This window comes from Chaetomium globosum, genomic scaffold (assembly GCF_000143365.1).
Source record: "Chaetomium globosum CBS 148.51 scaffold_2 genomic scaffold, whole genome shotgun sequence".
Taxonomy (NCBI): domain Eukaryota; kingdom Fungi; phylum Ascomycota; class Sordariomycetes; order Sordariales; family Chaetomiaceae; genus Chaetomium; species Chaetomium globosum.
Window position 1 is genome coordinate 3,175,624 of NT_165977.1, and position 25,488 is coordinate 3,201,111.

General features: G+C 55.3%; 9 protein-coding genes across 9 annotated transcripts; 6 read left to right on the forward strand and 3 right to left on the reverse strand.

The window, feature by feature from the left end:
• Positions 1 to 1,407: 1,407 nt before the first annotated feature.
• On the forward strand, positions 1,408 to 3,951 carry CHGG_03131 (uncharacterized protein; the record flags this gene model as incomplete). The annotated part of the gene is made up of 6 exons (XM_001229646.1): positions 1,408 to 1,881; positions 1,938 to 1,976; positions 2,299 to 2,402; positions 2,565 to 2,924; positions 3,227 to 3,350; positions 3,451 to 3,951. 6 exons carry the CDS (start codon positions 1,408 to 1,410, stop codon positions 3,949 to 3,951), a joined length of 1,602 nt encoding a protein of 533 aa, XP_001229647.1.
• A 228-nt stretch (positions 3,952 to 4,179) lies between these two features.
• CHGG_03132 (uncharacterized protein) lies at positions 4,180 to 4,985 on the forward strand (the record flags this gene model as incomplete). Its single annotated transcript, XM_001229647.1, has 2 exons — positions 4,180 to 4,334; positions 4,616 to 4,985. 2 exons carry the CDS (start codon positions 4,180 to 4,182, stop codon positions 4,983 to 4,985), a joined length of 525 nt encoding a protein of 174 aa, XP_001229648.1.
• Positions 4,986 to 5,217: 232 nt separating this feature from the next.
• Positions 5,218 to 8,141, reverse strand: CHGG_03133 (uncharacterized protein; the record flags this gene model as incomplete). The annotated part of the gene is made up of 6 exons (XM_001229648.1): positions 5,218 to 5,882; positions 6,206 to 6,573; positions 6,624 to 7,054; positions 7,168 to 7,363; positions 7,433 to 7,980; positions 8,052 to 8,141. 6 exons carry the CDS (start codon positions 8,139 to 8,141, stop codon positions 5,218 to 5,220), a joined length of 2,298 nt encoding a protein of 765 aa, XP_001229649.1.
• A 49-nt stretch (positions 8,142 to 8,190) lies between these two features.
• CHGG_03134 (uncharacterized protein) lies at positions 8,191 to 8,904 on the forward strand (the record flags this gene model as incomplete). Its single annotated transcript, XM_001229649.1, has 3 exons — positions 8,191 to 8,283; positions 8,345 to 8,436; positions 8,514 to 8,904. The coding sequence occupies 3 exons, from the start codon at positions 8,191 to 8,193 to the stop codon at positions 8,902 to 8,904; spliced, it is 576 nt and encodes a 191-aa protein (XP_001229650.1).
• Positions 8,905 to 10,479: 1,575 nt separating this feature from the next.
• CHGG_03135 (uncharacterized protein) lies at positions 10,480 to 14,142 on the forward strand (the record flags this gene model as incomplete). The annotated part of the gene is made up of 1 exon (XM_001229650.1): positions 10,480 to 14,142. One exon carries the CDS (start codon positions 10,480 to 10,482, stop codon positions 14,140 to 14,142), a length of 3,663 nt encoding a protein of 1,220 aa, XP_001229651.1.
• Positions 14,143 to 14,815: 673 nt separating this feature from the next.
• CHGG_03136 (40S ribosomal protein S18) lies at positions 14,816 to 16,010 on the forward strand (the record flags this gene model as incomplete). Its single annotated transcript, XM_001229651.1, has 5 exons — positions 14,816 to 14,839; positions 15,341 to 15,414; positions 15,473 to 15,501; positions 15,609 to 15,730; positions 15,789 to 16,010. 5 exons carry the CDS (start codon positions 14,816 to 14,818, stop codon positions 16,008 to 16,010), a joined length of 471 nt encoding a protein of 156 aa, XP_001229652.1.
• A 334-nt stretch (positions 16,011 to 16,344) lies between these two features.
• CHGG_03137 (uncharacterized protein) lies at positions 16,345 to 17,319 on the reverse strand (the record flags this gene model as incomplete). Its single annotated transcript, XM_001229652.1, has 1 exon — positions 16,345 to 17,319. One exon carries the CDS (start codon positions 17,317 to 17,319, stop codon positions 16,345 to 16,347), a length of 975 nt encoding a protein of 324 aa, XP_001229653.1.
• A 934-nt stretch (positions 17,320 to 18,253) lies between these two features.
• Positions 18,254 to 19,981, forward strand: CHGG_03138 (uncharacterized protein; the record flags this gene model as incomplete). Its single annotated transcript, XM_001229653.1, has 2 exons — positions 18,254 to 18,755; positions 18,819 to 19,981. The coding sequence occupies 2 exons, from the start codon at positions 18,254 to 18,256 to the stop codon at positions 19,979 to 19,981; spliced, it is 1,665 nt and encodes a 554-aa protein (XP_001229654.1).
• Positions 19,982 to 21,295: 1,314 nt separating this feature from the next.
• CHGG_03139 (uncharacterized protein) lies at positions 21,296 to 24,188 on the reverse strand (the record flags this gene model as incomplete). The annotated part of the gene is made up of 4 exons (XM_001229654.1): positions 21,296 to 22,420; positions 22,495 to 23,090; positions 23,147 to 23,950; positions 24,029 to 24,188. The coding sequence occupies 4 exons, from the start codon at positions 24,186 to 24,188 to the stop codon at positions 21,296 to 21,298; spliced, it is 2,685 nt and encodes an 894-aa protein (XP_001229655.1).
• Between the last annotated feature and the right edge of the window lie 1,300 nt (positions 24,189 to 25,488).

Below are 25,488 nucleotides of genomic sequence, written 5' to 3' on the forward strand. Positions count from 1 at the left end.
GGTTTTACCCGTCGAGATGAGGGGTGGTGGTTAAGCTAAACATGCCCCGTTTACTTCATATCCGAAGCCTCCACCCCGATATTCTGACAAAAGGTCCCGCATTCCGTAGGTAACTTGAACTCGAAGGACCGACTAGGTACCCGGCACGGAAAGCGGGCTGTCGCTTTTTTGACCCATAGTGCGGATTATTGATCGAAATGCGTGATGTGTGGAAACGCGCGGAAAGGGCCAGCGCAGGGGTTTCAGCAAGGGAGTAAACTACGCTAATGCAGCTGATTCCTGTTTTGGTGGTCGATGAACGGCCCCGGTGGGATTCTAGAATCCACACCCGGTGTATACCTAGGTATGTATGCATTGATTTGATCCAATCTATGAATGGTAGGGATATCCGCACCCATGTGGCGGTCAACTGGAACTCAGCTCACCTTCGATCGATGAGAGGTTGGACTCACTAGATAACCGCTTTGACTGGTTTGGAAAGGATCGCTCTTGGCAAAAGGCGACGCTCTTGGCAAGCCCCTGTATGGCTGGAACCCGTCTGGACAGCTTCGCACACTTCGAAGGCCGTGTGAGTGGGATTTATTGGAAGACGCTGCGGCTGGGGCTTGACTCAATCTCACGGTGTGCGCTCAGAATCGATACGGGGGGTTACCGAAATGGGGTTTGTGTAATGTAGCGCAGGACGGCTGAGATGGAAGGTCTGAGCCCGGCCAAAGCTGATCGCGGCGGCAAGTTCCCGATCAATCAGTGGAAGTTCAAATTACTAAGTGAAGACGGTCCACAGCCCGACAATTACATGTGGGATTCAGACAGTTTCTCAAATCACAGCTAGACCTTGCCCAATACAGTTTTCTTCTACAGGCCGCGAAACCTCCTCGGTACAGTACTGGGCGAAGCTGGTGGGGGATTGAGTTTGTGCCGATGGCGGGCCTACCAGCAAGCGCGGAAGTTTCGCGGGCAAACCGTGCTTTGCGACGGACACCCTTACCTACAGCTATCCCTTCTCATCACCCTCCCAACCCTCCGTCAGCCTTGCACCTCACCAATAGTGAGGTTCAAGCTCCAGAGATTGCCCTACCATCCAAGCAAACGACCGGCTCCGACTATCCCTCGAAGTCCGACGTTTTGAGCCAAAGGCACAGGATCTTCCGCCATTCTGTCTTGCCGATGTGAAGCAAACTGCAAAGACTTTCCGCGAATAACTACATCGAGTGTAATGCGCGTAGTGGTCTTCAAGCGCCGGCAGATTCGGACGGTATGATCAAGGATGCGTTCGCTATGCTCGCGATACACTACGACTCGCTTGACTTAAGAACCACACTGGATTTTACTAATGCTCCTGACGAGAAGGATAAATATCCTGGACAGCGAGATTTCCTGCGGGAGATTATTTTCCTGTGATTTGCCATGCGTACGTTTCCTGGATGTATGAACCTTTTGGCCGTATCACTTACAGCATCGCTCCCAGGTTACGAGATCGAGTCGGCGTCGCTCTGCGGTGAGGAGCACTTGGGTATAAGCCTCGAATCTGGCCGGATATCAGTACCACGGATGATTGTCGCCCAATTTGACATTATCCGCCACGAGTACATCAAGGAGCTCGCTCCTAAAGTGCTCCAAACTCTGCAGGCCTTCGTCCTGTCATGCTACAAGGATGTCTGGTTCACTGTCTTCTCGGCCGTATTTCTGCTCCTTCACCAGGTCGCTTGTACGTCCCGAGATTACCCCCTTACAGGCTCTGAGGACGTTCGCCATGGCGGAGTTACGCCCCTGGCCCACTGGCAGTACTTCAAGCGTTGCGACTTTACGAAATCCAGTAATCTAGCTAGCTCAGCCTTGATGTCTCTTGAACAGGACCAGACCAAATTTCTTAAGCGGACTGTCAGCTGTCTTGAGAAAAAGCGTAAGTGTCTATATTAGTCTGTTTCGTTAAACAGGATTATCACGGTCAGGATCACCGTGGTAGGGGCAAGCTGGTATATTGCGTGGTTGCACGAGGAACCGAATGTGGGAGGCGAGGCGCACTCAGGGAAAACCCTGTGGCTGCGCACAGACCAGCGCAGAGCTACGTACAGCCCACCTCGGGGTTCAGCCGTGCAACCCTAACCCTACAAGGAACGGGCTGTGCCCGTGACAAGGATGCTCATTCAATCTAGTGCATTCGATTCCGGCAAACCTATCTGACGGCTGCTGGGAACACGAGCTGTTCGGGGTTTCTAAAATGTTTTTTTCCAGATCCTGGTAACTATTTCTTCATTTAACATGCAAAACTTTTACAAACTGCTAACTTGTGTCTAGGCTTCGAGAATTGCGACACCGACCGTTCCCTCTCAGTTCCTCCAGAAGAGCCAGTCTGACTCCGAGTCCGAGGGTGATGGCCTTCGGAGAGTGCCATCTCACCTGTACCACCTGCAGTTCATTTCCCGAAAGAAGACACGTTATAGCTAAGGGATGCGCCGACCCTACGGCAGACTACAGGTCCTCCGGCCGCCAGCACGCATGTTGCCAGCACCAGACGGAGGATCAGCACTATACGGAAGCTACGGGCTCCGCGTGAATTAAAGTGCTTGTTACCCTGCGCCTTCCAAGCCCGGTGCCGTTGTGATCAAGTTTCCGCCGCCACGCGGCTGGGATCCGTTCGTCGTTGGCTGGGAGAAGCACGATGTCGAGCACGATGTTAATAGCCTTGCTCCGGAAGAGATACGTACCGCGAGGCTCAGCCGGTCCCTGGAATTTCTCAACAATGCCGCTCTATTAGATGCCAAGTTCGTAATAACCACGGCAGTAGCGGTCAGAAATCTAGCAGAGAAAGCACAGTGCCTCGACTATCCCGACAACGCAGCGGCCAAAGCCCAGCTAACCCGCAGCTTCACCTACCAGCCGGTTGCCATCACCCAAGTCGACAGTCAGCCTATCAGCGACACGTACGTCCCCCCTCCCCGCCGTCGAACCCCCCACAAATCTGATTAACCGTCCCAGCTTCCTCCTCCGTTGCATCGCCGCCATCAACGCCTTCGGCAGCCCTCTCATCACCTTCGCCCACCTCACCTACCTATCTTAACCCCTCCGAACATCCCAAAGCTAGCTTTCACTCCTGCGGCATCTGGCCGCTCGCCTCATACCTCAACCACTCCTACCTCGGCACCGCGGCCCGCTCCTTCATCGGCGACCTTCTCATCGCGCGCGCAACGCGAGATCTCCCCCCCAACACGGAACTCACCTAGAGGTACCAGTCTCCCGACACGGACAGTAAGACGATAAGCGACAATAGGAGGACGATGCTTCAGCAGTGGGGGTTTGAGTATAACTACACGCTGTGTGCGGATGCGAAGAGTCTGGGGGATGGAATGGTGAGAAGAGGAAGGTGTTGGATTGACCCAGGTTCCACAGGAACACCCATTACGCGGCAGCAGAATAATAAGGACTTGATAACGCGGTGGGATATTCAAGACTTTCGAACTCATGCCACAGGGCCGCAAGCTCCTGTCCTGCGCCGCCACCATTGACGTTGGTGAGCACCTTCCCCTCGATATAACGCATCGTCTCGGCTTCTCTTCGATGCCTCTCTATCTTTGGGACACCGTCCGCGGGTGCCAGATCGCGGATCTGGACAAGTTCCAGGGTCTGGTGTCCAAGATCCATTCTCCGGAAGGAAGGGAATGGTTGAAGTTATTGCAGACCGAGAGGGAGGCTCATTTTCGGAAGCGTGACTGGCGTCTTCCCGTCGTCTTTGCTCCGGGCTTACCTTCCGTTCCAGATGCCCGTGTCCAGCAGGCTTTCGCTGCCGATAAAGCTTGGCTTCAGTGTCTTTTCTTGGAGAGCGCTGTTCGGGAACGGTCCAAGGACCCCACGTTCCTCCACGCTGAGTATCTCAAGAGTTGTTGGATTCGCCATATAGAACCTTCTGGCGGATACCACCTGTTGGAAAGTCATGGCACCGGAAACGGATAAGGTACCGGAAACGGATTCATGGAACTTTAGCAGCATAAAGACTCGGAAAACTACGGGTTAACTCTAGGAGACAAAGGAGAGATTTAGTATAAAAAGCCACTCGCTCTGAAGAACTCTGAGAGGAGGAGAAAAAGAGGTCAATCAATCAATTCTTTCTCCCCATCTTTCGGTCTGAATGTCGTTTCCAACAAGAGTTGCTTAGAGGAAGGGTTGCCTGTCCCGACAGATATGGTGGTCAACATCTTGGACGGGGAGATCGAAGAGGGCGCCCGACAGAATAGGTGGACTCTCATCTGTGGGTTTCCATCCAATGTGGAGTCTCTTGTCGAGTTCGAGAGAAAGGTCAGCCTTGTCTTGCCTCCGTCCGAGCTTTGCTTACCCCGGTAGGTTCAAAAAACAAACTACACAGTATTTTTGTCGAGGCCAGCAGGAGGTCTTGAACCGGACGTCGAAATGGTTAAACGCCTTGCGTTAGAGGAAGGATATTTCAAGGAGGTTAGCGAGGCTCCCACAATCTAACGACGAAATGCTAACAATCGTAGGTTTCCCCCAACGGACAACTCGATACTGTATACAGCTGGGCCAGGAACGCAGTCGAGGGCTTTGCCGAGCACTCTAAACAATAAGGAGCTTCTCTTCTCGCGGAAGTACGTGGGATTGCTAGTGATTTGGAACAAGTTGTGATCTTCGAAGGTGACAAGTACTTTCCCATACCTGCCTGTTTCCTGCAATGCGTGTGTGGCGACCTCATCCTCGCGCTTGACAGCACGGAAGAGCTCGACGATGCCCCGCACCGCAAGGGTCACGCTGTGGGCGTTCTACCGGTCTGCGATGTCGGCTTCTCGCACTCCTTGCAACGTTTGATGGTACCGGCAACAGGGAGCTCGGCGGCGGCAACAGATCCAGCTGCACCCCATGAGCGGTTCGCCGGGTCTCCCTTAAGAACACTGGGAGAGGTGGAGCCATCCTCATCTTTCCACGCAGCAACGCTCGAGAGCGGAGGCTGTGGTTTTGCCAAGGGCTGCCGTAGATGATGTCGCTCTTTGGAAAACGCGTTGCAGGAGGGATAGGTGAGGCTGGGTTTGTGTTTGGGGAAGAGATTTATCTGGGGAGGGCCGCCAATTGAGGAGGCAAAGGGGGGAAAGAACCCGATGGACCTCTATTGCTCTTGCTTTGAACTCTCCTAGGACTACGTTTCTATCCGATATTCTGCTGCTCCCTGCCTGTCCCCTATTGCCAGAACCTTCACACTCCTCCCTTCCCCGTTCACACCCGGAGTTTGACGTCGTGGACCCTCTCTACATGGTTTTTGTAATGGTTCAGGTGCTTGAACTCCAGCCCCTCCTTGCACTTTGGGTGGTTGCACGATATCTGCTTCACGCCGCTCAGCTGTCGTGCGTGCTTCCTGTCGAAATGGTCGTACATTACCGCCGGTCGACAGTACTTGAATGTCCTCTCCTCATGGGACAGCTTTTCATCGATGCAGTACGGGCATTGCTTCCTATCCATCAGGAGCGGAAAGGGATCTGGCCCGGGAGACTCCTTCACTGTGACATTGGCCTGCGTCTGCGCCCTCCGTCGGATATGGTTCCGCTTCACAGTCTCTCGTTTACCGCACAGGGCGACCATGAGCTCGGCCGCCTGGATACGGAGTTCAAGCAGCTCCGTAGAACTCAAGTTGTCCGGCTGGTTGCAGAGGATCTCGGCGAACTGGGCGCGCTCGGGGATCTGCAGGTCGATGGCCGGCTCGTCGTATTCCTCCTCCTCTTCCCCGTCAGTCTCCATGTCCCAGGTCGGGCGGTTGTGAAAGTAATGTTTCCGGTAACCTCGCTGGACGGCCTTCTTCCGCTGCTGCTCCTTAGTCGCGATCAGCTTGGTCAGCTCTCGAATCCTGGCCTCGTTCTCCGAGCCCTTGATCCGATACCGGCCGCCTTTCAGCCGTGCCCTCTCCTCCTTCAGCTTTTCGATCTCCGGATCGGGCGGCATCAGTTCCCAAACCTCATCGGGAACCATGTTTTTGCTCGCGCGAGGGTCGCGCATGAGGCCGATGTGCGAAAGCATTGCGAGCAGGCTGTCCTCGGTCGGCTCGTCCAAGAACGCGTTCTGGAGGTGGAACCCGACCTTCTCGTTGATATATGCGCTGTTAAAGGTGGCCCATTTCGGGTCGTGGCGCATCATCTGATCGCGGACGGCATCGGAGGCGTCGCCTACAGGCTGTTAGAACAAGGCTATTCTGGAGATGGAGAGGACGTACCGTTCGCTGCGTTGGCCGCTCCCCTGCGCCAGGCCTTTGGCTCGACCTTTTTCTCCTCTCCGGCGTCGAGCGACTGCCACTCCATGTCGTAAAGTAGCCTGTGGTACGGAAGAGGCTCATACTCCCGCTCGTCGGATTCTTCTTCTGCGATAGACTTGTCACGCTGGCGGAAAATAGGCCGCTTGAGCCATTCCTCTTTCCAGCGTAAGGCAATACACTTGACCGGTCCCCGGTTCTTGGCTTGGAAAACTTTTCTGACGTTGGTGAACTTCGATACGGCAAACGCGCGATCGTGTACTGCGAGGCTAACGATGATGCTGATGAAGCAAAAGATCAACCTCTTAGTAGGGGTAAAGTAAAAGATAGTCCTAGAGGAAAGATGGTTAAATCTAAGACATTAAATAAGGTGGCCACTTACGGCTTCGGCTTGTTGTCCATCCCTTTATGGTGCGCGAGTCTGATGTACATAACAAGCATGTCCTCGCCAGTTTCCGGATGGCATACGATCATCAGTAAAACATCCTCGTAACAGAGCGCCTTTGGGCGGCCACGATCCCCCAACTCTTGCAAGATCATCTTTTCCAGCAGCCTGGAATCCTCATCGGGCGCCTCGTCTTCGTCGCTAGGGATACTCGTAGCAGCGATCTGGGACAAGATCTCCTTCGTGTACTCGTCTTTGCCAGTCTTCGTCTCCCCGTCTACAAACTCGGCCGGCCGTGCTCCTGTGAAGGCAAGGCCGAGATAGCACCCCGGCAGTTGGATACGATGCCTCTCCCAGGGGAAGATGGCAGTGTCGTACCGGATATTGAAGGTCACCAGGACAAGCAAAGCGTCCACGTTCGCGACGTCCTTGCCGAGGATTCATGGCGCTCGTAGTTTAAACATGGCAACCAAGATGACATCGTGCCACTTGCGAGGCGCGTTAGCTATTACGTTAGTGGGTAGGAGGCTGGGGGACGTACCTTCTTGATTTCTTTACTATCGTTCGTGTCCATGTAGCGGCCCGTGACGTTGGCGTATAGCTGCTTGTACTGACGGAAATACTGCCACGACGTGCCCCACGATGTGATCCGGTATGTTTGACAAAGATACTGGAGGAAACTCATCGCCGTCGCTCGGTTTGCGCCCTTGACGGCATTTCGCCAGTGTTCGAAGCCGCTGAATGTACAGTAGCTGTAGGTTCATTAGCACAAATTCCGATAGAATACGATGCAGGTGATCTTTTACCTCTTCCATTTTCGTAGGATGCCAACAACGTTGATCTTAGTCGCGTCGGCATAAGCAGGTGGAAGGAACTGAATGACCTCGAGCTGCTTGCGGAGAGCGGCATGTTGGTCGGCCGTGAGGGCCTTTGCCTGTTTCGCAATCCGGTCCTCGTGGACTTCTCGCTGTTTCGCGGTGAACTGCCTGACAAAATCGGCATTGCGGTCACGCGGCCGCGGCGGGCAACGTGCTGGCATAGCGATGGCGTTGAGTGTTTGGCGTTGGGTGTCTGAGGTTGTGAGTGTCTGGTGTTGAGTGTCGAGGGCGACCGGCTCTAGCGATGACGGTCGACATGCCGGGAACGAAGAGAAGTGCGAGGGACGCCATTTTACGCCTGGTTGGGCCGCTGCGCGCCGCTTTGCTGGGGAGCCGAAAATGGATGCCAGGTTGAAGAAAACGGATTCCTGGATTCCGGAGTCGATGCTTTCTTGAACCAACCGCCCAGGACGAGGACGCTCATTGGAGGGTGGAGCAAGGTGGGGTCGCTGGGTTGCCGCCCAGAAATTGGGGCGCTAATTGGGCGGAGCAAGGGGGTCGCGGATCTGCGGATGAGTTTAGTTGGAGCGCGGGAGGTACCAAGTACCTGGCTGTGACCCAGCGCCCGCACTGTCAGGGCGCCCGAAAATGGCGGCCCCGCCCTGCCAAATTCGGCGGCCAGAACAGCAAGTTTCATACTTAATCTGTAGTATCACGGGTGGAACAAATGGCAACTGCTGGCTGCTATGCAGGCGCTCCTCATTTATCTCATCTTCAAAGTAGATGAAGGCCAACCGGAGTACAATAGCCTCGATTCCCTGCTGGTTGCAGCTGTAGTTGTAGGTCAAGCCTTCTTCTTAATACTCTTTACCAACCACTCAGCTAACAGTACATGCATAGGCACTTGCTACACAACTTGGTGCTGTTGATGCGCCCGACAACGACTTGAATTCGACTTGGGAGGAATGGATCTTTGAGGAATCGAGACGAAGGTGAGACATTTTTACTCGTATTAACTTTGCGGGCACAGTGGCAACGGCAACGGCAACGGCTAATAATCAAACCATAGACTGTGCGTAATGTATCAAGTCGTGGACATGCTGGTCTATTTCGAGCCAGCGGGCATGTGCAATGTGCGGAAGCAAACGGACCTCGTCATCGCACCGTTGCCCGCCAAGAAGCGGCTCTGGGAGGCGGCGAACATGTTGGCATGGCAGGCCGAGAATGAGAAAGAGGAGGTTGAGGCCCGAGCCTCCTTTGCTCTGGCTGGGAGCGGTGACCTCGTCAGGATCGACCAGACCGAGCTGCAGTGCATCAGTGACGTGGCACGGCTGGGTTACACGCCCCAAGATTCTGGTGCTCCGGAACTGATGTGGCGCACTGCAGACTGGGATGACTGGTGCTCCGGAATGGATGAGTTTGGCGGCCTGGTTATGCTTGCTGCGTCCTTGACAGAATAGCCCTAGCAATTGTTCGATGTGGTAGGGTTGCTGCAAGTAGCCAAACTTCTCGCCATGTTGAAGAGAGGCTCTGAGTTATTCTCGTTGCCATTGAAATCCCAGAAACCGTAGAGTACTTCAATGCTTCAGGCTCGGGATGCTGCTTTGACTTGGTGTAACTTATTTCCAAGATTAAGTAAGGTAGCCAACCGTCTTCTTCTGGCCGGCTTGGTCTTGTAACCATCTGATTGAAGTCAATCAAAGTATGGTACCTAGGTGGGTAGGTACCTACATGTAGGTACTGAGGATGTTGAGGCTTCCGCAACCACGCGACCGAGGCATCTCAGCCAGGCCACGGAATCAACCAATCATAGTTCACTCGGCGGACGGATCGAATATCCCTCGTACCCGTTACCCCACCGGGTACCAGCTATTGGACCGCGAGGTTAACTGTTGATGATAACTACCTAGGTACCCAGGTACTTTTATACTCCCACAATTTTAGATTTCCCCCTCCTCCTTTCGTTTTCTCTAGCTCTAGCTCTAGCTTCGTATATTATAATTCATAGTAAAAATATCATAGTTACTGAAGTTTAAATATATCATGCGATCTAATGTAACCTTACCTGTCTTTCGAATCAATCCGCTGCTCTTCCCGATCCGCTACGTTACAAAGTACGCCTGAATGGTTTTGATATCCGTGGATTGAAGGTAAAAAGGTGTCGGTGAGTAGCAAGAGCCTCAATCTTTTGACGTTTGCTTTCGAGGGGTGAGTTAGAACTTAGGCGAACCGCCGCCCAACAGATCTGCGCAGCAGATTGAACTCCTGAGCGCCAACCTACCCACCTAGTAGGAGCTCTGATTCCTGCTTCGAGCTCGTCACACTAGGACAGGCAGCTTTGTTTTCTGAGTCTCGACTGCCCTATGGGACACGTTGCCCAGCCGGGTTTTGCGGCCCAAGTTCCCCTCATGATGGTCTTCTCTTTTACGAAAAGTTCACAGGTGGCCTTGCTGGAATATGTGCGAGATTCGGGAAGACCGAACCCAAAGGGTTTCGGGGTGCAGCGGCTGAAGACGCCGCCGCCGACAACTAGCAGCCGGCAGGCTTCTAATTGGTATGCAAGTGCCCAATAGAGGTGCAAAACAGCGACGGCGCCGGCCGTGAGTGTGACAGCATCACGTTATCGGATTGGATTTCCCTTCCTTCGCTGGAGGCATAGGCGGGCTTCCCCTTCTCGGAGAGATTTGGAGAAGCCAAATATTAGGGCACCAAAGCCCTGGACTTTACTGCTGCCCAACTCTTCTTTCTTCGCTGGTGATTCCAAGGCATACTACCACTTCCTAGCTATCATCTACGTGAAACTTACTTCATAACCTATTGGAGGGGCTCTGTGAGTTCTCTACGTATCCCCTCTCTCCTTTCAACAAAGACTTTACGTACCATGTCTCTCGCGCGGTCGAAGCGTCCTGCCCTTGGCAAGGTTGCCTCACATAGGTGATCTCTATGATGCCCGAACGGATTCCTTTGGCATCTCTCTACTCAACGCAGATCCCCCGGAAAACGCTATCAAGCGGGCCGATAACCCGTCCACGTCCATGGCCATCTCCAAAACCGACACGTATAAAGAGAAGTTCAAGACGTTTGAGATGGATAGCGGACTGAGCGCCAGCTTCCTGGCCGGCCTGGTCGAGGTCAGCGGCTCTGGGAGCTTCCTGAAGGAGATGAGGGACAGCAGCCTGTCGACCCAGATGTCGCTCATCTACAACACGACGTCGGTGGATGAGACCCTGTCGCTCTTTGAAGCAATGGGTAGCATCGCACTCAACCGCCTCGATAGTGGTTTTGCTACCCACGTGGTGGCAGGCATCACCTGGGGAGCCCAGTGCGTCGTCACGATCAAGAGCGAAGTCAAACACGAGGAAAAAATGAAGGAGGTGTCGGCCAAGATGGAGGCTGAGCTCTCCAAGCTGAAGCTGGCCGGCGCCGGAGCCCACGCCTGGCTTGCTGCAGACCGGGGCAACCAGGACTCGGAAGCAAAATTTGAGGTCACGGTTCATGGCGACATAGTCGCCGATGATGGCCTGGTTCCTTGCGACCTCCAAAGCGCCCAGCAGTTTCTCAGCAACGTTGGAAGATACATGAAGAAGGCCAACAACGGCAAAGGGAAGCCACAGGCGTACCGGCTGCTGCCGGTTAGTTTTGTTCGGATGATGATGGGCGGGATGCCTACAATGGCGGACGAGAAGCTCATCGAGCTGGACCTGCAGTGCCTCGAGAACTTTGTCCTCCTGTTCGACGAAATCCATACCGCCAAGATGAAGCTGCACGACTACCACATCCAGGTCGAGAGCCACCGCCACTGCGTGCCGCCGGAGCATGCGCGAGAGATTGCAGAGCAGCTGAGCCAATGGAACGCTCAGGAGGCAGATCTGAAGGCGCGATATGCGGACACACTGACAGCAGTCCGAGCCGGCCGCGCTCAGGGGCAGGAGCTCCTGCGTCTCCAAGCCGAGTTTGCGGGCGGGCCGTTTGCCCCTGAGAAGCTCACTACTGCGTCTCACATCTACAACGAAAAGATCGAGTTTGTCGACCTGGTGGAGCACCGCGGTGCGACGTACATTGGCTACGAGCGATCGCTCAAGATCGAGCTGATGAAGAGGAGCACGAGCGACGACGTCTACATCATGTACTTTGACGACAGCTCGATGGACCTGGACGAGTGGGACGGGAACGCAGCCCTTGTCCTCAAGCTCCTCGAACAGAAGCCGCAGAAGCCCGTGTTAATCGTGGACACAGAAGCGGCCGGAGTCGCCGGACTGGCACCGATGAGCGTCCGCGTGGTCCACGAGCGCCAAGGCACTCAAGTGTGCAAGGACTTGCTCGAGGTGCGCAGGTTTATGGCAGACTATTGCGTTATGCAGTACCCCGGGGACAAACTCGACCGTTCCCAGACGACTAAGCCCAATACTCGTCGGGCCGTCAAGGTGCCTTGCCCCAGCCTGCAATGCCAGCCGTCGGAAACGTGCGAATGGGTCTGCTTCCGGTGCCGCGCGCCGATCGAGTATGGCTACACGGACGAGTTCCTCTACTGCGACTGCGGCCGGTGCCGGTACGATGAGTGGGAGTTTCAGTGCAATGGCGACCAGCACGGCTGGGTTTTTGAGAAGTATGACACGGAGAAGTTCCATAAGCTGCTGCGCTGTCTCGAGCCGTTTAAAGAGCTCAACATCCTGATCCTGGGCGAAACGGGCGTCGGCAAGTCTACGTGGATCAACGCCTTCATCAACTACCTGACCTTTGCGTCGCTCGAAGAGGCTATCGCAGCGCCCGACCTCAAATTCATTATCCCCTTCTTCTTCGGCTCTCACGACGAGGCCAGCCACTGGCACGAGATCAACTACGCGCTGCCTGGTGTGACGGCGGTGGACGAGGTCGCCAGCACCCAGGGCGAGTCGGCGACGCAGAGAACCATGATCCATTCCTTCCAGGTTGGCGACCGCATCGTCCGTCTGATCGACACCCCGGGTATTGGCGATACGCGCGGTGTCGAGCAGGACAAGTCCAATATGGAGGACATTCTGCAGACGCTTACCCAGTACCCCGAGCTGCACGGGATCCTCATCTTGCTGAAGCCAAACAATGCCCGGCTAACGCTCACGTTCAAGTTCTGCATCACGGAGCTGCTAACCCACCTGCACCGCAACGCTGCGAGAAATATGGTGTTTGGTTTCACCTTTACGCGCGGGTCCAACTACCAGCCTGGCGATAGCTACAGTCCGCTGAAGATGTTGCTGAGGGGCTGCCAGATCGACGAGCTGGAGTTATCCCACCATACAACTTACTCCTTCGATTCGGAGAGCTTCCGGTACCTGGCTGCGCTCAAGCAGGGCGTTGAGCTTGGCTTCCGGGACGAGAACGCCAGGAGCTGGAAGCGCTCGGTGGACCAATGTACCCGGCTCGTCGAGCATTTCTCCAGCATCCCGCCGCACCAAGTACGGAGCACCCTGAGCCTCAACCAGGCCAGACAGGTCATCTTGCAGCTCGTCGAGCCCATGGCCAAGGTCTCGCAGTCGATAGCCGACACGGTGCGCGAAAACGAAGCTGATCTCCAGAAGCTGACGAATATGGAGAACCAAGTGCCAACCCGGGCTGAGCTGGAGAAGATGCTGATGGTGCGGCGGAAATGCCAGGTGGCCATCGATCTCGACACGCCGCGTACCGTCTGCACCAACCAGGATTGCGGTCATGAGCCCGACGATCTAGAAGATGTCTCCACGCTGTACAAATCTGTGTGTCACGACGACTGCACCCTGAAATTCGGGAGCCTGCGGTGGTGCTCCGTCATGAAAGCGAAGGTGTTGAGCCGAAAGTACGTCTGCAAAATGTGCGGCCACGATCTCCAAGACCACCGGCATCTCACGTACGATCTGCGCGAGAGGACCGTCATCGAGGGCGCTGAGGAGGTGGCGAAACGTCTGCAGGACGGCCACGATACGATCAAACCGGTGCGCGAGCTCGTCAAGGAGAAGACCCGCCGGGTCGAACAGTTCAAGGAGGAGCAGAAGCTCATCCAGGAGGCTTGCAGCCAGTTCAGCTTCTTCATGAAGAAGAATTCCATCACGCCTTATAACGACGCAACCGCGGCGTTCCTCAAGGAGCAGATCAACGAGGAAAAGAAGAAGGTGAACCCTACCTCGGGCGAGACCGAGCGGCTCCGGCGGCTGCAAGAATCCCTCCGCCAGCACGAGAAGATGGTTGGCGACCTGAAGCGCAGCATGGACAGGGGCGAAGGGAACGAGATTCTGGAGGAAAACGGCATTGAGAAGTGGCTCAAGACGCTGTACGACTTGCCCAACTTTGGCCGTGACTTGCAAAAGATCAAGGAGGTCGTTGACCGCACGCGCGAGGCCACTTTCCGCGAGAAGCCACATCCCATTCGGGTAGGAGCGCACTGGCCCCACGGGAGCAGCGGCCGAAGGCGCGAGTTGAAGCAGTCGTGGTCGCCGTCGCCGGCGACTCCTGGTCGGGTCAAGGATAAGGCTCGCAGGATGTTGAAAAAGGAAAGTACTTCGACGGCCTACAGCCTCGGAAACGCGGCACCGACAACCACTGGAGGAGGTGATGGGAATCACATGGGGCAGGCCAGAAATCCACGCACCGTCGCCATCCCCCAGGACAGGACGCTTGGGGTGACGGCCGACATGAAGACACCGCGGGTAACGACTACCGCCGTGATGAAAGAGGCCACTCAGCACTGATCTCAGGTATAGTGCAATACTAGGAACGAGACTAGGGTCAGATGAACAGAGTATTGAAGACGTGGGAGTAGCTGTCGTTTAGGCGGAAGATTCTAGGAGTGACTGGCAAAACCATGAAGGAAAAAAAGGGAAAAAAAACATACAACACCGGGGATTCGCTGGTCGTCACCGACCCAACTACTGATCCGGCCCTTACGAGTTTAACTAGGGGAGAGCGGACGGGATCCCGTGTTTTCTGGCAGGTATGGTCGTATGTGACAGTTCGGCGTCGGTGTTTTGGTTGATATGGATGATACGGGGGTGTTGTTGAGCGAAGGGCTCGGGTGACCTTGGTTCAGGGCCAAGAAGAAACAGCTTGAGATAGTAAGTGATAGCCCAGGGAAGTCATTTGCGTCGTATGGACAAAGAAAGAGAACTCTGTGGACCCCCGAGCCCCCTCTGGCTCCACAAGGGACATTGTTTGTGTTGTTGTCGAGAAAGGGTTTGCATTAAGGGTTAGGGTCTGCTGAAAAGTTACACAAATCCTTGTGAGGCCAATGCGCTGCAGGAAGCTTGCCCCGCCACGTGACCACACAGAAATTCGAAAACCTATCGCGGCACAAATTTACTGGCAACTCCTTCCCACGATCTCGGACAAGCAAGTTAGCAACGAGTGCCGACCAAGTTGCCCAACATGTCTCTCGTATCGGGCGAGAAGGTATGTGGACATTCAAGATGGATAATTCCATCACCTCCCTGTTGTCTGCGAAATTCTGCTGCCGGGCCATCCTCGCGGGTTGCGACGCCGACGACGATTATCACCTGCTCGATCGACAAAGACTCGGCTCGTGAGTCCATTCGACATGACTACAGTCAAATCTCGCACGATATCCGGTGGACGATACCGTACAATGGAGCAAAAGAGGCGGAATAGTGCGAAGGAAGATGACCGCCTTGATCCTTAGTGGGCGGTGCCACCTTGGGTATTCTACACCAAACAGTAGATGGAGATCATTTTTGGATCTCGATGGCGCATACACCTCGAAGGGTGGTCGGCTGTCCGAAACCTTGGTTCTCAAGCACGATCGAAGCGTTTCGAACTCGCAACAATGGCCTAGGAGAATCGGAACGGCAGCAGACAGCAGACAGCGGACAACACTCGATTCATTGCATGCATTATACATGTGTTGTGTGTAATGGAGGCTAACGGGATCTTCAGAGCAACTTCAACCACATTCTGCGTCTGCTCAACACCAACGTTGACGGCAAGCAGAAGGTCGTCTACTCCTTGACGTGAGTATCCGCCGAATTGCAGCGTTTGGGAGTCATGAGCTAACCTCATGTGATCCAGTAAGATCAAGGGTGTTGGTCGTCGTTACTGTACGTATCCCGTTCACCCTAGCCCTGCATCGCGACAAGTTACGGGCGACCGCTCGGTCCATCGAAGTCACATATTTGCGGAAAGCCGTGGCTGACCAGGTGAACAGCCAACCTTGTGTGCAAGAAGGCCGATGTCGACCTGAACAAGCGGGCCGGTGAGCTCACCTCCGAGGAGCTTGAGCGCCTGGTCACTATCATCCAGAACCCCACCGCCTACAAGATCCCCTCGGTACGTTTAACCTTGCGATGGCTTACAAGGGAACCAGACGCTAACAACGACGCTACAGTGGTTCCTCAACAGGCAGCGCGACATTGTCGATGGCAAGGACTCGCAGATTCTTGCCAACGGTGTCGACTCCAAGCTCCGTGATGATCTCGAGCGCTTGAAGAAGATCCGTGCCCACCGTGGTCTCCGTCACTACTGGGGCCTCCGTGTGCGTGGCCAGCACACCAAGACGACCGGCCGCCGCGGCCGGACCGTCGGTGTGTCCAAGAAGAAGGGTGGTTAAGTGGGTTTCTCTGGCGTGCGGCATTCTTTGGCACTGCTGTGCTTGGCTTTCTGGCGGTGTTATCCCAAGGCTAAGGGGTGGTCATGGACGGGACGGGTTGATTTTTATTACCTTGCGAATATCTCGGCAATTCGTTTGGGAGCTCACAGGATCGCTAAAGGGAACCACCATGATTCACAGCATGACAATACAGGCGCGGACTTGAAAAAGTATGATGACTCGTGCCGACGACTTGTGCCATGATGAAGGATGGGTTCGCTACCTGCTCTCTTTTCTTTTGGAAGGCCAAACGCCTACATAAATCTAAGAAAAAGGGGTATCCGGCATATGTTGATTATTCCTCATGGGTGACGGCCATGTCTAGAACCTCGACCCTCCCCTGCCCTTTCGTTTCGCCTCCCACAAAGTCGGACAACCCCTTGAAAGCCCCGGGTTCTACGAACCCGACAATCTCCCACTCGGAACCTATGACATCCTGGTTCTCGATCTGCTCGATGAAGCTGAGGATCTTGTCCTTGACCGTCCCGGGGGCCTTTGGCTCCCCATCCCCTCCTTCTGTATCCTTCCCGCCCGCCGCCGCCGCCGCCCCCTTGGGAGCTTTTACGGCTTGCTTGAGCACGTTGGTCGAGCAGGTGATGCGCAGCCGCATGCGCGCCCGCGCCACGGGAATCGGTTGATGCGCGATCAGCGCCTTCATCGCATCCAGCGCCTGCGACTTGGCGCTCTTGTTCGCCGACACCCCCGTCCACGTCGGCCGCGGCTTGCTCTCGCCGGCCTCGCCGGTCGCGGGGGTGCCGGTTGCGCTGGGGTTGTTACTGTCGTTGTTGTTGTTATTGTCCTTCTTGTTGTCCTTGTCCTGCTGCTGCTGCTGGTGCGCGTTGGCGCTGAGCATGTCGAGGGCCTTTTCGATCATGCCCGACGTGTAGACGCGCTTGGTGCGCGGGTCGACCAGCTTGCTGGCCACGATGGAGATGACCTCGTTGTGCACACGCTCAAGCTGCGCCGTGCGCTCCTTCTCGCCCACCTGCATCTCGCCCTTGCGCAGTATCTCCAGGATGATGTCGTCCACCGGCGTGTCCTTGCCGAACGCCTTGGCCAGCTCGGCCGACGGCGCCGTCTGGCCCTTGGATACGTTGAGGAATACCGAGGGAATTTGGAGGACGTTGTCCAGGTCTGTTTCAATGCCGGAGCGCCATTCTAGCACCTTGTTCTTGTAGCAGGCGATCTCGAACCGCTTCTTGCCCTTTTTTAGGCGCACCAGCGAGACGTTGGTGAGCTTGATCTGGTTGGAGGGTTGTTGGATCACCATGCTGGCGGTTCGGAGGGTGTGAGACCTGGGAAATGGAAAGAAGGGTTTGGCTCAGGGGTTGTTAAGAAAGAGCGGTAATTTCTTGTTCAATCTTCAGGAATCCGGTTTCGCCTTTTTTGGGGGGGTTCAGTCTGGCAAGGGCGCTCGAGTTCCTTCACTGCCGTCTGTGTTCTGCTGGCGGGAACTTTTTCCTTATCAACTGCTTCCGTACCTCAATATCACCCCGCCAAACCACTCAGATCAGAGGGGCGTTGGGGCGCGAGCCCACTGTGGCTCTTCCATTGTGGATGAGTCGGGATGAGTCAGGCGGGTCTTTCTGCAGGGATGACAGGCGTGGTGCACGGCGACGTAATGCGACTCACTGATCGCCTCCCATGGGACTCGCTCCTTTTTGTCCCGTTCTCATCGTAACAACGCAAATTCCTCGACTGTTGTTTTTGTAGAATCTTTGAACACTGTAACTATTTGTGGAACAGAACCCCAGTATAGAAGCCTTGCGATTCAGCTCCAATCTGTTGGCTCGTTCCATGCCTTCACCTTATCTCGGCCGATGACGCAGTTCAGAAGGCAGGGCTGCGGTGGAGCTTGCTGGGTGAAGTGTCTCAGTTTCTATTGGCTTGTCATTGGCGAGGCTACAACAAATTAGCCACTGTTCCAGTCGCTCTGGCAGAAGAGGCTCTTGTTCTTTGTGAAAACCCCACTTTGCTTCGCTCTCGTGACCCAGCCTGCAAGGTACCCAGACAACCGGTGTGGCGCAACCAATGCGTGCCTGGATGTGCCTTGCGACCGCGCTTCCCCGTTTCAGCCGAACCCAACCCCCCAAGCTCCCGCTTCTTCCTTCTTATCTTCCTTCTTTCCTTTCCCATCACTCCCAACAAACCTGCATCATCGTCTCTCCATACCATACATCAATCATCATCGGTCCACATCCGCAATGAGGATCGCAGCATCGACAGTGCTGTTCGGCGCGGCTTCCGCCGCGTCATTCCAGCAACAAGCTCAGCATGTGCTTTCCGGTGGCTTCGGAAAGGCCCAGGAGGCCATGAAGCCCATCTCGGATGCCTTCACCGATGCTGCCGGCCGCCCTTTCGAGAGCTTCGAGGATGCTTTCTCGGGAATGACCGCTGAGACGAAGGCGCTCTGGGAGGAGATCAAGCTGCTTGTTCCCGACAGTGCCTTCAAGGACCTCTCGTGGCTCAGCAAGCCCAAGCCTCACCACCGCCGTGATGACTGGAACCATGTCGTGAAGGGCGCCGATGTCCAGGGCATGTGGGTACAGGATGCTAACGGTAAGAGCCACCGTCAAGTGGACGGTCGCCTCGAGGAGTACAACCTCCGCGTCAAGGCTGTCGACCCATCCAAGCTCAATGTCGATTCGGTCAAGCAGTACAGTGGCTATCTTGACGACGAGGCCAATGACAAGCACCTGTTTTACTGTAAGTTTATATTACCCTATTCATCTTCGCCACCCAATGGCACTTTACTGATTTGATCCATAGGGTTCTTCGAGTCGCGCAATGACCCCAAGAATGATCCTGTGATCCTGTGGCTCAACGGCGGCCCCGGCTGCTCGTCGCTCACCGGTCTTTTCCTCGAGCTCGGCCCTTCGTCGATCGACAAGACGCTTAAGGTTGTCAACAACGACTTCAGCTGGAACAACAATGCCAGTGTCATCTTCCTCGACCAACCCGTCAACGTTGGCTACTCATACTCTGGCTCTTCTGTGAGCAACACCGTTGCCGCCGGCAAGGACGTCTACGCTCTCTTGACCCTCTTCTTCCATCAATTCCCCGAATACGCAAAGCAGGACTTCCACATTGCTGGCGAGTCGTACGCTGGTCACTACATTCCGGTCTTTGCCTCGGAGATTCTGGCCCACAAGAACAGGAACATCAACCTCAAGTCTGTCCTGATCGGAAACGGTCTGACTGATGGCCTCACTCAGTACGAGCACTACCGCCCCATGGCTTGCGGTGAAGGTGGCTATCCCGCCGTCCTCGGCGAGGCTGAGTGCCGCAGCATGGACAACGCCCTCCCGCGCTGCCAGTCGCTGATTAACAACTGCTATGAGAGCGGTAGCGTGTGGAGCTGCGTCCCGGCCTCCATCTACTGCAACAACGCCATGATCGGTCCTTACCAGCGCACCGGCCGGAATGTCTACGATATCCGCGGCCCATGTGAGGACAGCAGCAACCTTTGCTACAGCGGCCTCGGCTATATCAGCGACTACCTGAACCAGCAATCCGTCATGGACGCCTTGGGCGTTGAGGTTTCAAGCTATGACAGCTGCAACTTTGACATCAACCGTAACTTCCTCTTCCAGGGCGACTGGATGCAGCCTTTCCACCGTCTTGTGCCCAAGATTCTGGAGGAAATCCCCGTCCTCATCTATGCTGGTGACGCTGATTACATTTGCAACTGGCTTGGCAACCGGGCTTGGACCGAGGCGCTCGAGTGGCCCGGCAAGAAGGACTTCAATGCGGCCAAGGTCAAGGATCTGAAGCTTTCTGGCGCTGAGAAGGAGTACGGCAAGGTCAAGGCCTCGGGCAACTTCACGTTTATGCAAGTCTACCAGGCCGGCCACATGGTCCCCATGGACCAGCCCGAGAACTCGCTCGACTTCCTGAACAGGTGGCTCAACGGCGAGTGGTTTGCCAAATAGAGGGAGATCAAGGCGTGATTAGTATTTAGGAAAAATTGTTATCTCACGCTGTCTTTGTACATTGCTTTTTGAGACTTGGGGGATGAGATGTGCAGAGTGTAGGGAGGAGTGTGCGTGATTCTAAATCTTCTAATACCGGATGCTCGTTTCCTTACTCGAATGGGATTCGTCATTAATTTCCATATTCTTGACGTATGCTTGACACGAACACAGATATGCATGCATGACTTTGGCCCTCGTGTAAAGTAATTAATCTCTACTCGCGGCCACCTCCCTATGCTCATGTACAATTTTTGACCACGTCCACGCCTTTTACACATGCCCCCCTACGATCGAGGGTTGTTTACCCTCCCCCCTTCCCCCCCCCCCGGTCCAGGGGTTTCCCCCGCTCAGGCGACCGTCCTTGAGGGAGAAGGGTATCTCAAATCACAGAAGAATACACAGGGGCAAAAGGAGTGGTGTCGTCAAAGTGGTTGGAACGAGCCTAACTGCGGCAAAGACCAACAGCGAATACGAGCAAAAAAGACCACAAGATTGTTGTCAACGGGGAACAGCATATTTTCTGTACAGTTGGCAGCACATCCACGTATATACAGCCCGTATTCCCCTCCACCTTCTCTCCCTTTTGCCTGGGACAAGCATTTCCGTCCGGCCATGCCGCAGCCTGCTCTTACAGTCCCGTTCTTTCTTTTCTTTTCTTCCCCTCCCCACCCCCCCCAAATTGAAGGGTATGTGAACCGACCGGGGAAAGGAAAGTAACTTGTACCCCCAAAACAATCCATCGTTAGACCACCAACTCCGTCAGCCCCATGATTAAGCCAGACCAACAACCCCACGCGCCGTCCACAAAGCGCGCCATCCGCCGCCCATTCATTCTTTCCTTTACCAACCAGCCAACCAACCCTAGGGCTATGAAGTGAGAAGCCAACCCCGGCCAGGAATTTTGACTCGCCATGCCCGTCTCATCTTTATATACGTGGCCGGGGGGGTAGAAAATGAAGAAAAACTGGATAGGAAAGAGACAGCGAACGAACCACGCGCGTAACGGCGCATCATCGTACACGACGTTCGAAAGTTCAATGCCAATGCGAAACAAAACCATGAAATGAACCGCGGTCAACTGAATGAAGGATGCGCGAAAAGGGCAGCCGTATAACGGGTCTGGGGAGGCCTCGTAGCCCGATACAAGAGGGGCCCCGGCAAAGCAACGGAAGGGGATGGCAAAACCTCGCATCCAAACGAGAAACCGGGCGGCGCCCCAACCTGAGACCACGCCTTGTGGACTCGAGCATGGAGCAAGAGGCCTTCCTAGCTCTACCCGGCCGTATCAGCCGCCTGCATCGGCGGACTCGAGTTCTTATGTTTTCTAAAAAGGTTTTGGAACCCATTGATACGGAATCGGCTCGGCTTTTTCTTAAGCTGCCGGTTGGCTGTATCAACCGGCTCGGGCCCGCCGTTCCTCTTCGACGCCGCGCCGTTCGTGTATTGATGGTGATAGTGGCCGTTTTGAAGCGCGTCATGTTCCCCATCTAGCGTCAGTGGAGGCGGCGGATAGCCAGGGGCATTCGCGTCTGCTTTGCTCTGAGTTGTAGCAGCCGACACCGGAACGGTGGTAGGCGATTCATCGGGTGCCGACAAGCTCGGAACGGGCACGCTGGTACTGTGGCTGTGGGGTCGCTCAAACGAATCGCGGCTCACTATACTAGTGCCTTGGGTGCTCGGCGACAGCGGCATCCTTCCAGTCGTGGCGCTTGTTGCTTGCGATGCCCAGTCGCCACTGTTGGGTGCCGAACTACCCTCCGTTGCCTCGCTGTACTTTTGGCGAGTGTGGCCGTGTTGTTGGACGCTACCGTTGACGGCGAAGGTTCCGTTTTGGGTGAAGTCGTTGGTTGGGGAGAAGCTGGTGACAATGTCGTTTACTATCCGTCCTTCCGTTGGCCGCCTGGGGCTCGGATACAGCCTTTGGAAAGTATCCGCCTGCTGGGGAGGAATAGCTGGTTCTGACATCTGGGGTTCAACGACCTTTGGCACTGAGCCCATATCCCCCTTGGCGGGATGCGCTTCTGTCGCCGGATCTGGAGAGGTCGTGAAATTTATCGATTTCGGGGAGAGATCGAGGCCATTGTCCCGTGGAGCCGGTTCGGTAGGTGACTGCCGCTTTTGTTCGTCGAGTAGAGACCGGTCAAACAATTCCTTGTTCAAGAAGAGTTCGTCGACGCAGTACTGCATCGCGGGCAGGATGTCTGCAACGCCCTGGAAAAGCGGTAGGGCAAACAAGTTCATGAACTTCAGCTGTGAAGTGGTCAGTGACAGCTTGTCCTGCTTCGGCTCCGACATTAACGATGTCTTGATCTCCAGCTCGTTTTCCATGGTAGCCTGTCGCGAAAATTCCTCGGACAGGATCTTCATCCATTGGATGGCAGCATCGTGCCGTCGAGTCTATTACATGGGAATCAGAACCATAGCCAAGGACAACGGCTTTTTCTTTTTGGTCGGCGGGGGGATAAACTTACAACATTGCTGATATCTGCGCATTTGATGAGAAGGGCACATGTCAACGCCTTTTGCTCGTTCTTCACCCCTTCGTCCCAATCCTCGGTGGAGTTATTGGGACGCAACTTCCCTTGCAAATCGCCTAGCTTCCTCATGTAGTCAAAGTGCAGTCCCATATCCGTGGCTAGGATCGAGCTGATCATCAAGTGGCGCATCTTGCTGTCGTCAAAGGTTTCGGGCCAGTACCGCCGCAAGATCTGCGAGTAGGCAGCACAGTGAAACGATTCGAGAACAGAACGATCGTTGTACAGCTGGGCGAGTGGCGCATTTAGTGTCACCAGGAAGCCGTTGTTCACACCGGGATGCCCGACATCGTGACCAATGGCCGTGATGAGAAGGGTTAAGGCCTCGAACGGGCGAAGAAGCTCTGCGATTGGCGACTTGCGACAAGCCGCGGACAGCAGACCATCGGCCGAGCGGTAGGGTGGTAGTGCGCCAATGCGGACGAGGAAATGGAAGGTTGCCTGCAGGACATCAACCACGTGGCGGAAGTTATGATACGGGACAAACGTGTTGTAAGCCGCCCGGCAGGCGAGAAGAAAGCGGTGTAGCCGGTCTGAGTGAATCGGTCAGTCAGTGGATCGTTGATGGCCGTGACAGCAGAAGACGTACCTGTTGGTATCCGCCAAGGCTCCAGTTCGGGCATTGACAATGCGTGCTTAAACATGACTAAAGCCGCCACAACAAGCTCGTCCTCGGTGAAATCATGAGCGCAAAAGTGCCATTGGCCGACTGCGGACGTGACCTCGGCCTGCTTCTCAGCGGTGATGGACAGCTTGATGCTACAAGCCACCTCGTCAGTCTCGCTCCCGATGCGGCAAATCCGACCCATGAGCTTCGAAACCATGGCTTCCCGCAGATACGCGAATGGTTTCTCCTCGCAGATGCCAACCCACGACCGTTTTCGGCCCCGACGGAGGTCCACCAACGCCTTCTGATCCTGAGCAGCGTCTAGTTGGGCGCGGTAGGCATGAATTTCGAGGCTGGTGACACACTTGGCGTTCATGGGGTTCGTCATGACATCCGTCGCACCCACATCGAGGCACTTTCTCAACATCCTCTTATCGACAGTGCGGCCCCTGGCCTCGCTCGTCCCATTCCCGGCTCCCGAATGACCGCCAGACGCGGTGGCAACTATGGGAACCGTGACAACAAGCTTGGACATATTGCGCACATACGACTCCGAAATGATCCTCCGCAACAATGCCAGCCCATAGAGTTCCTCCTCTTGGTTCTCGCTAGCGTCGGCAATCAGGGATGGCGGCGAGGGAGACCTCGAGCGGGACCACTCGGGAATGTCGTCGTCTTGATGAGGGGTGTTCAATACGAACACAGTCGGCTTGAGGGCGGCCATCGAAGTCTCTTGGAGACTCAGCCATTGGGACAGGCATGCGTCTCCGGTGCTGCACAAATGGACTGTGTTCGGCAAATTAGCAATCCATCCAGCACCACAGCGGCGAATCGATTGGATCGGGCGGCAGACGGCATGCATACCTTGGTCAAACACGTCCAAAAGAAGTGCAGCATTTTCTATAACATGCACCGGTTCTACCTCAGGCGCATTTGCTTCGCGGATATGCTCGCCGGCCTTGATGCTGCGGTCCCGCGACACGGACCGATCGACGTATATGACATTGCACGGTACATTCTCCATGGTGGGCCTGACAAGCGACCGGTCTCGCGACCAGATACGCTTCCGCCACGGAGGTTATTGGTTGGGTGGGCCAGACAGGGGCCGGATACGACTGCTGGGCTCGCGAACGTATCCGGCGGTGATATGGGCCAAGCCGATGAGGAGACGGCAGGTCGGCGCCGATCGCGTTCGTCGAGGTATAGCGAGGAGCGGCCCTCCTTGAAGAAAATGTGATAGCGACGCAGCCAGAGGGTCGGAGTCGGCGTCGGCAACGGGGGCTTGGGAGCGCACGGATTGGCTGGCCCGAGGAAGTATTTCGTGTATGTCTTTCGCGTCGCCGAACTACCTAGGGTGAACCGCCCGTGTCGAAAGTGCAAAAAGGTCGGGCGGGTTAAAGGTCAAGTCAAATGAGGCTGGGATAGTCTGTTACGCTAAGGTTAGGCCTGGCGCGCATAGGGCTGCGGGAGGCTGCGTGGTGCGTGTGGTGTGCGTGATAGGTATGCGTGGAGGAAGGGGTGGTGACGAAAAAAGAGTGCGCAAAGGCCAGAGCGCCGGGTCTCGGTGCACTGGCTCGTCAGAAGATTTGCGAAGAGGGAGGTGTGGGTTTGGCTAGGAGCGAGAGGTGGAGACGAAGGCATGAAGGAAGGAAGGGGGGGAGGGTGGGGGACAGCACCAGGGAAGAGGGCACGAAGGCAAATGGAACAACCGGAGGGGATGGGACGTACTGCAAGGAAGGTACCTGCCCAAGATACAGATTACACGCCATGTGCTGTTCTCAGGCTTCCCAAAGTGGATTGTTTTGACGCTTCGTGATGGGGGGAGTGTTTGGGTTCCAGGACTCGACCAGAAGGGTAGGTGGTGTAGAGTGTAGAGGACAAGACTACCACAAAGTGTGGATGATGGATGATGGAATCGGGGAAGCAAGCTTGTGCCTCGAAAAGAAAGAACCAAGCAAATCCTCGGTCTCGCCTGCTCTCGGGGCGCTCGAACCCATGGGGCGAATTCGCTATCACTAACTTAGCCCTAGGGGGGATGCGAATGGGCAATTGGAGCGGAAATAAAAAGGCAGTCCCCACGATTGGTCTTGGGTTTTGATGAAGGGTGGTAGGCAAGGACCTCCCAAGGTGTTCGGCGCACAGCACACACACCCACACAGGCACTCGTGCACCCACGCAAGTTGAAGGCGGCAGGTGGGTTGGACGAAATGGGTGAGTGGAACACTATGAAATGGAAGGGAGCATGGAAGGGGCAGACAATCGGGGGAAGCGCGGAAGGTGTGGGTGCGGCCCCCCTCCTTTTGGTGGCGGGAACCAGTGAAATT